Source organism: Heterodontus francisci, chromosome 13, assembly GCF_036365525.1.
Source record: "Heterodontus francisci isolate sHetFra1 chromosome 13, sHetFra1.hap1, whole genome shotgun sequence".
Classification (NCBI taxonomy): Eukaryota; Metazoa; Chordata; class Chondrichthyes; order Heterodontiformes; family Heterodontidae; genus Heterodontus; species Heterodontus francisci.
Window position 1 is genome coordinate 34673675 of NC_090383.1, and position 17014 is coordinate 34690688.

Below are 17014 nucleotides of genomic sequence, written 5' to 3' on the forward strand. Positions count from 1 at the left end.
GACGCGTTAAATGGCCATTCCTGTTCTAATGTTTATAAAGCCATAGATAATCTATGTTTTTATTTATTTATTTATTTAGAGATACAGCACTGAAACAGGCCCTTCGGCCCACCGAGTCTGTGCCGACCATCAACCACCCATTTATACTAATCCTCCATTAATCCCATATTCCTACCACATCCCCTCAATTCCCCTACCACCTACCTATACTAGGGGCAATTTATAATGGCCAATTTACCTATCAACCTGCAAGTCTTTGACTGTGGGAGGAAACCGGAGCACCCGGCGAAAACCCACGCGGTCACAGGGAGAACTTGCAAACTCCGCAGCCTTCTCAACTTGTCCTGCCACTTTCAAAGATTTTTGTGCAGATACTCTGTTTCTGCCCAACCTTTAAAATTATAGCATTTAGTTCATATCGCATCTCCTCTTTCTTCCTACCAAAATACATTCATTTTCACTTTTCTGCTTTAAATTGTATCTGCCATGAGTCTGCCCATTTTCACCAGTCTATGTCTTCCTGAAGTCTGTTACTATCCTCCTCACTTTTTTACCACATTTCTGAATTTTATGTCAACTGCAAACTTTGAAATTATGCCCTGTGTACCCAAGTCCAGAGCATTTATATATATCAAAAAGAGCAGTGGTCCTAATACCGAAGCTTGGGAAAGACTGCTGTATACTTCCCTCTAGTCTATAAAACAATCGTTCACCACTCCTCTCTGCTTTCTCTCAGCCAATTTCCTATCTCCGCAACCACTGCCCCTTTAATATAATGGTCTTCAATTTGGCTGACAAGTCTATTATGTGGTACTTTATCACACGGCTTTTGAAAGCCCGTACACATATCACCGCACTACCTTCATCAAACCTCTCCAATACTTTGATCCATAATCCCTCTATGCATTTTCCCAATAAAAATCTGTCATCTCTGTCCTGAAAACCATAATTGATGCAGCATCCACAGCCTTTGTGGCGGAACAGAATTCAACCTTTCCATTATCCTTTGGGTTAAAAAATGCTTCCTGATTTCAATCCTGAATGATCTAGTTATAATTTTATTATGGCCCCTTGTTTTGGATTGTCCACCCAGAGGAAAAAGCTTCTGTTTCTATATTGCATTCTTCTATCATTTTGAACAATTAGATCACTCCTCAACCTTCTAAATGCAAAGTAATATGCAAATGCAACCCATTCTCATAATTTAACCCTTGGTATTGTTCTTGTGAATCTTTGCTGTATGCTCTCCAAGGCCAATATTTCTTGCCTGAGGTACAGTGCCCAAAGTGGAATATAGTACTCCAGATGGTGTCCGATCAAGGTTCTGTACAACTGAAGCATAATTTCCTTCCCTTTGTTTTCCAACCCCATTGAGACAAATGTCAACGTTTCATTAAACTTTTTGATTTTTTTTTGTATCTTTGCACTAGCTTTAAGTGATTGGTCTATCTTACCACCCAAATCACTTTGCTCCTCCAGTTTCTAATCTCTCACCATTAATATTACAATTTGTCTTTCTTAGATTATGAATGGATTATCACACATTGAACTCCATCGCCACGGTTTGCCCATTCACCTAATGTCTCTTTGTAACTTCCTGATCCTATCAAAATTTATTGTGCCTCCCAACTCCCAACTTAGTGTCATCTCCAAACTTGGATATACAACTCTGTATTCCTTTATCAAAGTCATTGATCTATATGGTGAAAAGCTGAGGCCCCAGTACAGGTCCCTGGAGAATACCGCTTGTCACATTTCCTTTACCCTACACCATTTCCTATGTCCTAACCAATTAGTGTCCACCTACATTTTCTTAAAAGATGCAATCAAGACAACACATTGGTGTAGGTTTCACTAGTCATTTTTCCTCATCAATTAATAATGTTATGGTAACGAGTTACCTATGAAAGTTTAAAACTACGAGAAAATAAAGAACTTGCATTTCTCTAGTGCCTTTTATAACCTCAGGATGTTCTGAAGCACTTTACAGCCAATTAAATAACTTTGAAGTGTAGTACCCAATGTATTGTAGGGAAGCGCAATAACCAATTTATACACAGCAAGGTCCCACAAACAGCAATGATTGTGATGTTGGTTGAGGGAGAGATATTGGCCAGGACACCTAGAGACTTTCCCTGTTCTTCGAATAGTGCCATGAGATCTTGTTCCTTCCCCAACAGGGCAAACGTCTCATCTGAAGATAGCACTGTTGACAATGCACTGCAGCACCAGCCGATGGGCCCGATTTTCAGTCTGTGTAAGTGAATGGGTTTTGAGTGAGTTAAAATCTTGCCCCAAATCTGCATGTGTCTCTCTCTGTTTACACCCCAGCCCCACACTTTTCCGTAGTATCTGACTCACAGATGTGAGTAATAATGTTTACATCATCTAATTATCAATAAAACAGAGATAATATTCAAGATAACAAGTATCCTCTAACTTTCCAAATAATTTTGAAAAACAATCAAATAAGGTTTTGTTACAGAAGCATTCTAGCTTTAATATTTTTGTTACATTCTGGGAGATTGTGCACAACTGCATATGCTTAGACTGCAGGACCTACCTTCAAGCTAACAAAGTGACAATGCTGGACAAAAAAAAAATCAAGTCCAAACCAAGGCTTTTGGGTGAAGCTGAGGCCTTCAAATAAAAATCTGAATAAAGGTATTAAAAGAAAATCAGAAAATATTCCAAATGAGTATTTTTGTGAAATGTGAACATTTTTTGAATTTTTACCTAGGGCAACACTGGTAAAAAAAAAAAGACATTTGTGGAAACAAAAGGGCATGAACAAAAGAACCACACACTAATTCTCATTTCAGCGTAAGCACTTGTGCACACCCACACACACACTCACTCACTTTGAATACTGACTGTCAAATTATTTGAATGGTGTAAATATTGATGAATGGTTCCAGGATATTCGGTACTTTAACTACTGCAATAATAAGATTGAGTGCCTGTGCAGCTGAAATGCAGCCCCAGTTCATGATAACCCTTTGTTCAAGGACAAGCACATCAGAAATCAACCCACAGCAGGTTTGCACTCCATAGATTCCTGCCTTTCCTCTCCTAAAGGTGACAATTCACACTGGGATAGATTTCCAAGGGAACTGGCAGGCCTCCGGTTTTTCACCCAAGTGGCTATTCTTCAACTGTGAGCCAAGTGAGCACTGGTAAGATATTTGACTGTGGATTATATCACGGCCAAGACTGATTCTGTTCTCAACGCCCACACAAACACGTCCAACAGAGATCACTGGGTAGCAATGAGCAGCAGGAAGTATATCTAATCCCTTCACCACCAACCATCCATTCAAGCCAACCCTAATCCCAAAGCCAGCTGAACAGCATTAGCTGCCCCACATTTCTGGATATTTGCAGACACCTGCAAATATTTTTGCTTATTGATAGATCTCATCCAATGACAGTCAAGAATGTAAATATATTTATAACAAACTAATTTAACACAAGATGTCATTACAGCAATTGATTACCGTTATATTTTTTGATAAGTAATTACTCATTTGAATGTCTTCAATCAGCTCCAAAAAGATTACACAGATTCTTGGTAAGATTTTATGCAATACAAACACATAAAACATTCAAAAAATAAATGTGCATTAAAAATAGCTTTTACTTCATGTATTTCTTTACACATTACAATTTAGGACCAAACTGATCCCTTCTAAATGGGTATAGACCTTTTCTACTGGATACTGGAAGACAGTCGGAGGATGCCCCCTCCGTCACTGGCATAACTCAGTACCATCTCGATTGCATCAGTTCTTAGTGTTACATGTGGTCTGTGGTTTTCAGTTAGATTAATTTAACACCAGAAGTTCATCCAATTGAGTGCTACCTGAAGGATTCCATCAGCTGAATTCCGTCTTCATTGCTTCAGAGCTTCATCAGAATAACAGAAGCGGCAACAGCTACTCTGTATATCATCTGTACAATGAACTATCTGTTAATGCCGAAACAACTATGCAACCTCTTCTATATAATCTGCCACATCACTGCAGTGCGAAATGGTGTGGTCCAGTGTGAAATCATCGAGCTGCAAGAAAGTAATCAAAACAAGGGTGACAAAAGCACTGTTTTACACAAAACCAGTGAAGTTATCACAAAATCTATTGATACAAATCTTAAAAATGACACTAAATAATCTAACCCGATTTGAGAATAGATCAAGTTCATTCCAGTTTCTTTTTCCAAAAAATTGAAACTAGTTGAAAAATGGGGTAGATATTTATAAAAATGGGTAAAAGCTATAGGTTGCTATTAAAGTTTGCAATAAATGTTTATCAGCTTCTTATAAAAATAAAATATTTATTCTCTGTTGAATGCTGCATTCTCACCATTCCACTTTTGAGAACAAATTCTCAACAGTCATTTTATTAGAATTCGGAGGGCTGTAAAACACCTCGTTCCTCAATATTTTTCCTAAAACTCAGTAATTCTACAAACCTTATCACCGGTACTAATATCTTCCCCCTCTATAGAAATATCCTCTTCAATTTCTTCGCCAATGCTCATTTCACTCTTGGTTTTATCGGAACGCTGACTGCCACTAGGACAAAGACATAGTATTTACAACATAACTCTTGGAGATTATTGAGCATAAAAAACTATAGAGAAAAACTCAATTTAACAGTGCATAACAAATAAATCTGATTACTAATACTGTTTGATTTTTTCATTGGAAGAACTTAAAATGTAAAAATATATCACAATAGAAATCAACTATAAATTCTCTAAATCTAATGCAATCTTAATTTACATGTGCTTTTTCTTTGTTCCTTTGCTGTATTGCTGCCTTTTAACCAACAAATTGGCAATGTAACTCAACAATCATCACACATGGACTCAGCTGACCAGTCCAGGTTAATTTTTACACAAAAACTTGTGATTATATAGCTAAAATGTTTAAATTAGACAAAAAGAACTTCAAATCGTGGCTAAAGAAGCAAGGGTATTCTCCAACAAGTCAGTCCTCGCAAGAATGAGCAGAATAGTCGGATTTATCAAAATTCAATGTCCATTAATAATACTTTGGTGATGTTGTCACAGCTAACATTAAATTGAAGCCAATGAATATTTTTAAACATCGCTTTATAACAAAAGTTATTCTGTAGCATTGTCATGTACAATGCAAAAGATTAGATGATTGGGACATAGTGCAGATGTTTGTCAGAATTGGCAAAAATAAGGAAATAAAACCTCAGAACTCAATACTGGCGTCCACACAGATCCATATACTGGACTTGTCCACCTGTGAGCAAATGAGACAATATCTGGCAAGCTTAATCGAGTTTTCTAGATATAGCAGTCAATAGTCTGTTCAAAGTTACTAGCTGGGAATGTGAGAACAAGAATATTGAACATTACCACAAAGAAACACATCTGAAGGTCGTGCAGTAGGGCACAAAGCTTCCAAGCTCGTGCATTTTTATGTACTGGAACTAAGAAAAAGGAAGGATGAGCTATTTGGGATGACTGAAGGCGGTCAATGCAAAGAATAATCCGGGTGCAGTGGAAAGAGGTAACCTTGGCAACCAGTACCATCTCCATCAACCCATACACAGCAACTGGTATCAAAAGTTCAATTACCTCAATAGGACAAATGAAATAAGTGAAGGCAGTCATGCCTTGTAATAATACACATTCCCCATTTCCAGCCACCTTACCCTCATTTTGTTGATCATCTACAAACTACAAGCAAAGTACAGGAGTTACCACAATACTATTCACACTCTCTTTCTTCCATGCAAGTGTTCATTCACTCATTCAGCATTAAAAGCTTTCTATAACAAATACTTGCATAGTTCTTGCACAGGTTATCATCCACATTAAGGTATGCTCACTGACACTTGATGCTATATGATGGCGAACAAAGGGTCTTCATATTGTGTGCTTTCTATTTAAAAGGTGGCAATGGCTCATAATATCAACAAAGAACATTTCCAGGTGGTGGTGCCCCAAACCTCAATTTCTCATCCCTGGAACTCTTGGAAGAGAGAGAGGAAGAAAGGAGTTAGAGGATCAGCTGCATGCTGGTTATATAATTCATCTCTCTTCATGCTCTTCACACCTTATGGAACTCTCTTTTTTTTAAAACTAAAATGGAATAGTCACTGTGCTGCTCATTTGCTCAAGCATGCATTTCTTCTTTTTGTGATCTCCTAAATGTGTCACAGCAAAAACCAAAGGAAGAGCAGCAAGAGGATCTTGGCCAGTCTGCTTCAAGATCAGTTGCAACACTCACCATCTCCCTCCAAAGAAAAGAACAGGGGACTAGTGAGCCTGAGGTGAGAGTACAAGATCCTACACAAAGCATGAGTGGGCAGGAACAGCTGAAGGTAGGAGATGAGGAGGCAGATATTGTTGTCTGCAGGGTCAGGGGATGCTTGCCCTCAGCCCAGAAGCCTTAGAACCCAATCTGAGGGGGTTCTGCATTTTAGATAAAAGATACTTGCAGAGTATCAAACAAATATGCATTTATTGGGTATGGGTGAACCAGATCATGCTGCAGATAGTAGCTAAGTTGGAGGAATCTGCTAACTACATGTGTGACACCATTATGAATGTATGTTCAATCGCTGTAGTTGATCTCCTGAAGTATGCAGAATCCCCATAACTATCTGCAGCAGAGCCCCACAACCCCCTCCAAAAGAGTAACTAATGGCAGCTGCAACTTCAATGTAAGTGGTAACTGCTGCCATAGGTGCCCTGGATCCTAGAGTGGAAAGAGCTGTCTCTTCATGCTTCAAGTGATTGGGACTGGAACACAGACAAGCATCTCTCAGGAATTCATCATTGGTGCTATTTAAGCAGCTTTTCTGCTGATCAGTAGCAAACCAGAATAGTAGTAACTTGGCAGGTGTGTGCTGTCATGATGATGCTGTATGTCAGGACAGTACCACTCGCATACCATCCTGTCATGTTTCTGGATCTTTCGACCATTTTTCCACAGAAAGAATTTGGAAAAGGAATTACGTTAAAAGTGTTTTAAAGCATAGTTTAAAAAAATGGTCTAAGGCCATAGACACTTGCTAATGAGCTAGCTTTGATGTTTCCTTACAGATTTCAAATAGTAAGTTACTTATTAGTTTATCTCAGTATTCAATAATCATCTCACATGCACTGTGTGGGGAGTAGCTGATTCAAGTGTTTGACAGGAAATTAAGGCAGGCTGTCCCTATCTGTTGTTGACAACAAGGGATTAAAAAAGTCAGGTAGTCAAGGAGAGGTTTTTGAATTAGAATGCTATGAGGTAGGCAGCAGAAGGCTGAGAGAAGGTTGCAGTGCAGGAGAGAACAGTTAAAAATGATCTTACTTACATTCAGTAAGACAGCCCACTGATGAGGGGAAACATAGCATGTTCTTTATTTTGTATTAATATATGAAATTAAATTTGAATCAAGTGAGCTTCAATCATAACTCCTACTCTGAAGATTTTCATCTTCACTGCCTGGGTGATAATCTGGCAGGGTGGATCAACTGCCCTTTATCGAACCCCTTGATGTTTATTCCACTGATTTCAATGCAATGAAAGTCAGGAGAGTTCAGGCAATCTGCTCTGTCAGATTACTACTTAGGTGGTGAAGACAAACATTTATCCCTATTTGTTCACATTACTGTTGAAATGCAATAGCTTATTGATTTGCATCAAGTTTGGTCTCGCCTGGTATTTGCTGTCTGCTATCAGACAGATTGCAAAGTACAGGCGTGAAAGACACTAATATCCAGTACGTCAGGGATTTGTCACACCGGCAGGTTACATCATCGTGCAAGTGTTAGCTTACTCCAAAAAAGACTGCTTAAAGGAAAAACTGAAACCTGGAACACAAGAAAGTATCTATGGCAGACCAAGTTTGCTCAAAACAGTTTCCTCACAATCACAAGGTTCCAGGTTCAAGTCCCACTCCAGGCCTTGAGCACAAAAATCAAGACTGACACTCCAATGCAGTACAGAGGGAGTGCTGCACTGTCAGAGGTGCCATCTTTTGGATGAGTCATTAAACCGAGGCCCCATCTGCCTGCCATGTAAAAGATCCCATGACACATTTGCAAAGAAGGGCAGGGGAGTTATCCCGTGTCCTGGCCGATACTTATCCCTCAATCAACATTACAAAAGCAGATATCTGGTCATTATCACATTCTTTCTTTCTTTTTTAGTTGCCTGCTCATATATGCAGGAAGCTGCCAGGGCCAGTTTGCCTTGTAGCACAACAGGAGATGTTGCCTACAGCAGGTCTTTCTGAGGTTTCAATTTTACCAAGGTGAGGGCTACCTCTGTCCCAATGGCTGAAATGCAGCAGCCAGCCACTTCACCCCTCCTGCTACAAAGAGCACCGAGGAGCAGGATATTAGAATTATAAGGGTGCACAATTGTGTGTACCAAATGGAAAAATATGACCGAGCCACACATGTCTGGTTACATTCCCCTGTTGATGCACCCAATTACAGTGCAATACCCACCTGCAGCACAAACTAGAGGGCCAAAAGATAGCAGGTAGTTCTTACACTGCCCACTCCAGTTGACTGCCAAGTCAAACAAGGACTGCACAACTGACAATCTGGAGCATACCCTATTAAAGGGAAAATTAGCACATCCTAAAATTAGCAGGCTTGGCGGGCCGAATGGCCTGTTCCTGTGCTGTACTGTTCTTTTGTTCTAAATAGTTTATAAAAAAACCCCCACCATTATGGTGTTGCCTAAGCAGAAAGGTATAGGTGAATACTGAACATGTCTAAAAGTCTCATAAGTATCACCATGTTGTTGTTAACTCTGATTTGTAACCATGTTTGCCCTTTTCTGAATCCATATGAATGTTTATCTTTTCGTAAGTACTGTGGCCAGACCTGAACTCAATACTCCACTATACTCCAACGAATGTATCACTCTATGAACGTATGCTGGGGTAATCTACTTATCACCCTACTACTAAATTCTTCTCTATAACTGTTACACTAGGCTGTATCAACACTCAACATCTGGTCAACTAAAGGTTTTTCTGATTGACATTATTTCTCCAATTATACTTTTCATTCATCATTTGTTATTTTAAGTGCAAATATATTATCATACTGTTGTCAATATTAAAGTCCGTTTTTAACGTTTTTAATTCATGTGCTGAATCTCTGAATTATTTTACTTTGCTTTTACGTGGTTCACTAGCAGACTTGAATGGTATAAATCTAATACAGAAACTTTACTGCATTTTGGAAACAATTCCAGGACCAAAGTATTGCAACAGTCAAGTCCTCAGAAAAACAAAGCTCTCACTACTGACCAAACCATTTAATCAACATCTGAACTTGCCAACATGCCTTATTGACAGAGTATGAAGATAAATTATAAGTTAGGTGATAAAATTTGCTTTACCTGATGAAATCATCATCATAATACTCTTCTTCATCGCCTGTTCCTAAAATAGAGATTAGAAATTAGAATTTGTGCAAGAAATAATAATTTTAAAATACCCTTTCAATTGTCTGTCTATGTAACTATATTAGATTGTTCATGTTACTGCCTAATCCCAGTGAAGAAATCTTTTCTTTCATTATTTTGCTATTCTCAATTCTTTGGTTTTATTACTGCCTATAAATAGCACAGCAAACAAAAAGTTAACTCATGGTAATTTCAGTAATTACTACTTTTATCAGCGCATAAAAATTAGAAATAAATAATTAAAGTGCAATTCTTCCATATATTAATGCTTCAGTGATCAATACACATTAGCTATTGGTTTAATATGAAATGGCATGTTATTTTCATCACTTGCACGACACCCAAAACATCACTAAAAAGTGAACGTGCAAACCAGGACAAGAATTTTTAAGAGTGATTTTAGGCATGAGATTGAGTGCTTGAGGAGGGTGGGAGACAGAGAGAGACAAACACACATAGGATAGCAGGAGTGAGAAAACTCAACTGGAGAGGAGGAAGAGAGCAGGAGACAAGTCAGCAAAGACAGCATTAAGGAAAAAAAAATGAAACATTAAGGGAAAGAGGAAATGGCCCTAGTAATTGTCTCACAATTATTGATGGATTGACTGGGCATACAGATGACAAACGAATGAGAATTCCCTATTAAGACACCATACATTGAAAACAGCTTTTTCAATCTTAATTGAAAAAACAACCAACTTCAGAGAGGACAAACAGAACACAGCTTCCAAGCTGGTATCAAAATACATTAACTGGAAATCATCCATCATGGCGTTTCCTCCAACACCCTCACCTCCGACCACCACCTGTAAAGCTAGAAAACTTACTCCTATGGCATGTAGAAAACGGAAAACATAAAATCTGGACTTTCAACATTTTGATACATCATGATTTTGAAGAACAATCTTTTGAAATGCTAGTCGAACAATTTTTTTGTGAGAGGATAGAAAGGCATAGAGGGAGTGTAACGCTCATGGTTTAGAACCTTCATCTCCAGAATTTGGGTTTGAATATAGCCCAGATGATAGCATCTTTTATTATCCCATTTTCATCCTATGTAAAATAACCCAAAAACTGCTCATCCATTTACAAGAAACCAGACTTAAATATTTAATATTCTTAGCTGCACCATTTTAAAAAGGTTAAATAATTTCTAGCTACCTTTTATGTCAGCTTCTTTTAATGGAGGTGCTCCTGCCAGGGACCCCAAGTTCGCTGTCAGAGGAGGAGCATCTGAAAGGGATGTAAGGCCACCTGTTGGTTTACTGTTCAAATCTGTATGCCTAGTCACCAAAAAGAACAAAACTTCCTTTAAAACAGTGAAAGAGATAATTTATTTACAAGCTCATTACTTCAAAACAAAGTTGTGAACAGTATGGGAGCTTGTCAGAATTTCTGGTGAATGGAGAAATTCAAAGAAGTTATCACAGACCCGTCTCTGCTAGAGCTGTTTTTCAATGAGTGAATCATACTCCCATCATATCGTCACTTCTTCACTTAGTGCTTTTCTCAATTGGCTTGGCTGAGCTAAGAAATCTAGTGTGGGAACACTACAGTGTCTTAACACTCTATAACACAGCCCATTAGAGTGCAAATATACTGCACCACTGGAATACTGAATGTAAAGACAATCTTAAAGTGTATGAGTGCTGCAGAATTTCATAATAAAATTCTTCCTAGACCTACATAACAGAGAATATTTAAACTGAACCAAACTGGTTACCCAAAGCAGGTAGCTGTTAAACCAAGATAACAAATATTGAAACCTACTGCCTCCGCAACCGCCCACAGTGGCAATGATAAACTGAAATGAAAACTTTAACAATCCACTTGCAAGTCATTTTAGTTCCAAATGAATAGTTCGTTGCTCCAAGGTTGGTGTTTAAAGGCATATATAACAGAAGGTAGCTATAGATAATTATCATATAAAAATGATGATTGGAAATTGTGTATAGCACTTTGAGGGGTTTGGCTATTATGAGCTGCAATAATGCTCAAACGATTTCTAAATCAACTAAACCTCAAGAAGACATTACTGCCTTGAATTCACTCCAGGATGTGAAAACATTTTAATCAACTATATAATCTCCCATGACATTACTCAATAACAAAACTGATGAGTTTATAACATATCTTGAAATTAGAAATGTAATAAATTTATGCAGAACTATTATGAATGCTGATTTACAAAATGTTTTCCACATTATGGATTTTTAAATATAGTAATTAAATCAATTGCATGCAGTAAATTAATTTACTGATTTTTGATCAATGAAATTCAATATTCATTATAAAATGGAAGCAGTAATTAAATGGCAAGTTCTTCGTGAAAATGTCATTCTATTATAGAATCACTAAATTCTACTCTAAAATAAAAACAAAATATCACAGATACTGGAAATCTGAAATAAAAACAGAAAGTGCTGGAAATACTCAGCAGGTCTGGCAGCATCTGTGGAGAGAGAAACAGAGTTAATGTTACAGGTCTGTGACCTTTCATCAGAACTGGCAAAAGTTAGAAATGTAATAGGATTTGAGCAAGTGAAAGGGAGAGGGAGAAAGGAGAACAAAAGGGAAAGTGTGTGATAGGGCAGAGGACAGGGGAGATTAAATGAGATGTCATGAACAAAAGACAAAGGAGTGCTAATAGTTGTAGTAAAAGACCAAGCATGAGTCCAGAGTGAGTGTTAATGGCAGAATAACAAACAGCTCTGTCCAAAAGTAAAAACATGAAAAATAAGTTTAAGACAGGTGCATGGTTAAAAAAATAGAAAAAATAAAAAAAATGTAAAAATTAAAAAAATTAAAAGTCATGCTCTGAAAATAGGGGAAGGGAGGTAAAGATGTGTTTGCTTAGTCTGCAAGCATGACCCCGAGCTTCCGGTTGCTTGCCAATTTAATTCACCACCCTGCTCTCACGCCCAGATTTCTGTCCTTGGCCTGTAACAGTGTTCCAATGAAGCTCAACGCAAGCTTGCTGAACAGCACCTCATCTTCCGATTAGGCACTCTACAACCTTCTGGACTCAACATGAGTTCAACAATTTCATAGCATGACTCCCATTTTTTTAACCATGTGCCTGTTTTAAACTTAGTTTATCATGTTTTTGCTTTCGGACAGAGCTGTTCATTATTCTGTCATTAACACTCTCTTTGGACCCATGCTTTGTCTTTTACCACAACTCTTCGCACTTTGCCTTTTGTTCCATGACATCTCTCATTTAATCTCTCCTGCCTTCTGCCCTATTAAACACCTCCCCTTTTGTTCTTCTTCCCCCCTCCCCCCTTTCATATGCTCAAAGCCTATTACGTTTCCAACTTTTGTCAGTTCTGATGAAAGGTCACAGACCTGAAACGCTGGGCTGTAACCTTCTTGTCCTGCCACAGAAAATGGCGGCTGCCCCGTATGGGACCTGCGCTGCTGTTATTCTGCGGTGGACAGCCGCTTAACATACACACGGCGGCTGCCAACCCTCCTCCCACAATCGCGTGGTGGGAGCGGCATCAGCGACACCGTGAACAGCGTCACCTGATGCGGGAGCAGGTGCTGGTGCCATTTTTAAAAGGCTGCCAGCGCTACAAACAAAAGGCAGAGTTGCCTGCAATCCCCCCCATTCATAAAACAATGCAGAGGTGACCCCGTCGCCCCTTATCCTTACAGATAATGCAGAGTTGACCACCTCCCTTCCTCGGTGACGCCAGCTTCTCGTGGACAGAAAAGTGAAGGCACGTGAGTGCACGTCGAGCTTGAGATCAGGAGCAGATGGGAAGATTGCAGTGGATCACATTGAAATTTACGCAGAGAGGTATTTTAAATATTTAAACTAGAATCCTGTTGCACAGTGGCAGAATACTGCCACGGAGCCTCCCCACCCACAGGAAAATCCATCCAGCAATAGCCATTTCCATGGCAGCTGCTGCCGCTCCGATTCTCCGCACCGAACCCCACCCCCCCCCCACCCCCACGGAACCAGACACCGGGCTGAGCACAAGATCTGGCCGTTAACTCTGTTTCTCTCTCCACAGATGCTGCCAGACTTGCTGGGTATTTCCAGCACTTTTTGTTTTTATTACACCAAATTGTACTCTTGGAGTCAGTGTCTGGCTTATTGACCCTTGTGCTGGAATAAGATGTGCTGGTTTAGTCCATCACTGAGTGAAAAAAATAAATAAAAATTGTCAGCACAGCAGTGATCGCATATCTGTGGAGCATCAAAGACAGTGGGCTGGATCTTCTTGTCCCACCACTGGGAGCAGCGGCGGATGAAGAAAATGGCAGAGCCTTGCACGGGACCCGCACTGCCGCAATTTTGCAGCAGGCGGCCACTTAACATACTGACAACAGCCAGCACCAAGCAGCCTGGAGGAGCACCTGGAGGGAAGCATTCATGAACTGTGCAGCCACCCTTAATCTCCCTCCTGCCATCTCCGGATGTGTTCCGGCTCCCTCGCTGCTCTCTCCAGGCTGCTGGCTTTGCAGCTACTACTGGGTTCCACCGTTGATGAAGCAGAGTCCTCCTCCTGCCCATGCTGCTTCAGTCGATGGATCCCGTACCTGCCAGAAGTTAACTGGCCGGACTTGAGAAGATTTGGAATGCAACACCACCTGCACCTCATCCCCACCCCCTCCTCCCCGCCCCAACAGCGCCCATTTCCGGTCCAGGCGTTGGGACTTTGGAATTTCTGAGAAATTCCCGGCCCTGTTGACATAATTGGATATCCCAAGCCACCATGGCATACAATACTCACTCATGTTGATTAGATGTCAATTGCCAATAAAATGTGATCAGCATTAACTAGAGCATGGCTACCCGATCCAAACCCGAAGGGTCCCGACGACATGTGTCGGGTTCGGGTCCCGTTGGGTCGCTCTTCCGGGTCCAGGATTCGGGCTTGGGTCGGACACAGTGACAGCCAGGATGTCTAGGCAGAAAACACTCCGCACTAGTCTGCAGTGAGCGATTCCATCCAAGGTAGAGCACAACCTCTTCAATAAAGTTGATTATATTCCAGTGGTCCGGTCCGGTCGGCCACGGGAAAAAATGAAAGGACTCGGGCTGGGTCAGACTCGGGTTGGATGTGGTTCTGTCGGGCTTGGGCCGGGTTTCATTTACAGACCCGAGCAGGCTGTTATTTTGAACCCTTTCACCTTTTCAATTCTAATTCATGTCTTTCACCTCCCACAGGTCCTTCAAATGCCACTCAGGAGCTGATGCCGGAGGAGGACCAAGACCTGTCAGAAGAGTTCTCACATTTTGAGGAATCACTGTAACACCACCCATATGCACCCTCCACCAGTTCAGATACATACACCACAGTGGGGCTTCCAAGGCAGATAGTTGGGTTGTCACATGGTGATCCACACATCAGAAGTGAGCAGGTGGGGAAAGGGGAGAGCAGTGAAGATGCCCCTTCAGAGGGCACAGATGCGGAGCCTCAGGGGTATTCAATGTTGAGGACTGTTCTGGAGCAGCAGCAGAAAATGTGTGAGAGTCTGAGCATTTTCAGAGGCACTGCAAATGACTGGAGAGTGTTTGGAGGAATCAGTCTCCACCATGAGTGCCATGGCGTCTTGGGCATTTGTGCTGATGTCTACCTCCATAGAAAGAGTGGCCACCTGCATGGAGCATCAGACATGACAGGCGACCAAGTGCATGCTGGCGTTGACCAACGGCCTACACATGACTGTTCAGCACCTCACTGAAGTGCAGAAAAATGCCCTCTAGCTTTTGGCTGACAGGGAAATGCAGGTGGACCATGAGAAGGAAGATGAAGAGAGGGGAAATGGGAGTGGGGACTCAATTCAAGGCACTCCTACTCCTCCCCCCTTGCTTCCGCCCACTCAGCCACAGCCCCAAATGCTGTCTCCTGTCCAGTTGGCCAGAGTCTGCCTCTCTCAGGCTCCAAAACCTAGAGGGCATCAGCCATAAGCATCTGAGCAGTCAGAGGAGGGGAACAAGCTGCCTGCGACTAACTCTGCTGAAGCCACAGGGGTAACACCATGAGGGAGTAATAGGAAAAGGAAGATAAAGACTGGATAGTTTAACAAGGGAACTCACTTAGGTGTTTAAAGGATTATTAAACTGTCACTTTCATTGAAAATGTTTGTGCACCATAAACTGTATTTCAAAGCTCCGTTGGCCAGTTATCTCCATTGTTGCCTGTCGCTTCCAAGTGGCCTTGAGGAAAATGGTATGACATGAGCAGATGAGCAATGGGTGTCAGATGGATGGATTGTTGGCTGTGGGACTGTTTTGTGCTAGGGGTGTGCACAGTGGGTTCATAATTGATTATGATCAGCTGAAGCATGCCTGAATGAGTCTATTCTGTGCATCCCTGGCAGCTACGTTGGTGGCTACAGGTGCCCTCGCCACAGCAAGCTCCTTCTCTTGCTCATCCTGTTGCATCTCCTCTCCCTCTGAAGATGCAGGGCAGTCCTCACCTTCCTCCTCCTGCAGCTCCAGTCTTCTCTGCTGCGCTATGTTGTACAAGAAGCAGCAGACCATTATCGTTCTGGAGGCCCTTGCTGGTGCTTAATGAAGAACATCCCCAGATCTGAACTGCATCTTCAGCATCCCAATGGCTTGCTCAATGATGAATCTTGTGTTCGTGTGACGTTGTTTGTATTTTTCCTGTGTCTCAGTGGTTTCTTACTGATAAGATGAAAGTAACTACGTCTGAATGGACCCAAAATTTCCCAGTTACCCAGAGTGAAATCACTTGGTGTACCATAGCCATGTTTTAAAAAAAATTATTGTGCTGCACTGTAATGTGTATATTGAAATGAAACAAACAATAAATAAACTCAGTTATCCATAACAATTGTGTGACTGCCTTTACAGTACAGTATCCACTGTTAATTGTGTTTAATCATATGCAAGTGGAGGGTGTTAATTATATACACTCAAGTAAGACCCTAAAGAGACACTTCCTGAAACTGGATGAAGGTTTGAGTGAGGACTGCATGTTTGTAAACATTTTACTTTGTAACATAAATGCAAGACTGAGCAAAGATTGGCTCCAGCATAATCCTCCAACAACAAGTTTTCTGGAATATAACATCCACCACTTATAGCGGACTCGTTCATGCAAACCTGTTTCGGCCCTTATGGTTAGCATAACATTTGACACTTTTTTTAGTTGAGCTCCCAAAGTATTGTCAATGCCACCAGTTTTATTAAGATATAATCGCAAGTGTCAGGAATATTCCCAGCTCTATGGGCCAGCAGAGAGCATCATGTCTCGTGTAAGCAACTTTAATTCAATTCAAAAGTTCCTGAACTGGTGCCACCACGTTTGTAAATATCTCAGAAATTAGCATTTAATAAGGAGGTGATTTAAAGAACAGTTCGTCTGAAAGTCTCCAGTTCTCTATACTTCAACTATATTACCTTTTTTTAATCACTAGACAGAAGAGCTGAATGAGCTGACGTAAATAATCAGCCTGCTTAATACAGTTTAAGCTGTCATGTACTTGATGTCTATGGTAATGGTAACAAGGATAAACAGGGTTGGTGTAAGTGTGGGGGCTGTACGATAATTAGCTTACCAAAACAGT

At 40.7% G+C, this 17014-nt stretch overlaps 1 protein-coding gene across 7 annotated transcripts in view; it reads right to left on the bottom strand.

Moving 5' to 3' along the window:
- Positions 1 to 2469: 2469 nt before the first annotated feature.
- The window catches only part of cep43 (centrosomal protein 43), an 89119-nt gene continuing 74574 nt past the window's right edge, over positions 2470 to 17014 (bottom strand). For all 7 annotated transcript variants that reach the window (XM_068044651.1, XM_068044649.1, XM_068044648.1 and 4 more), the window contains 4 exons: positions 10619 to 10740; positions 9392 to 9434; positions 4471 to 4573; positions 2470 to 4060 (listed from right to left, as the gene is read on the bottom strand). In XM_068044651.1, coding sequence (XP_067900752.1) covers positions 3986 to 4060; positions 4471 to 4573; positions 9392 to 9434; positions 10619 to 10740 — 343 coding nt within the window. In that variant the 3' untranslated portion in view covers positions 2470 to 3985. The remainder of the gene's footprint in view (positions 4061 to 4470; positions 4574 to 9391; positions 9435 to 10618; positions 10741 to 17014) is intronic.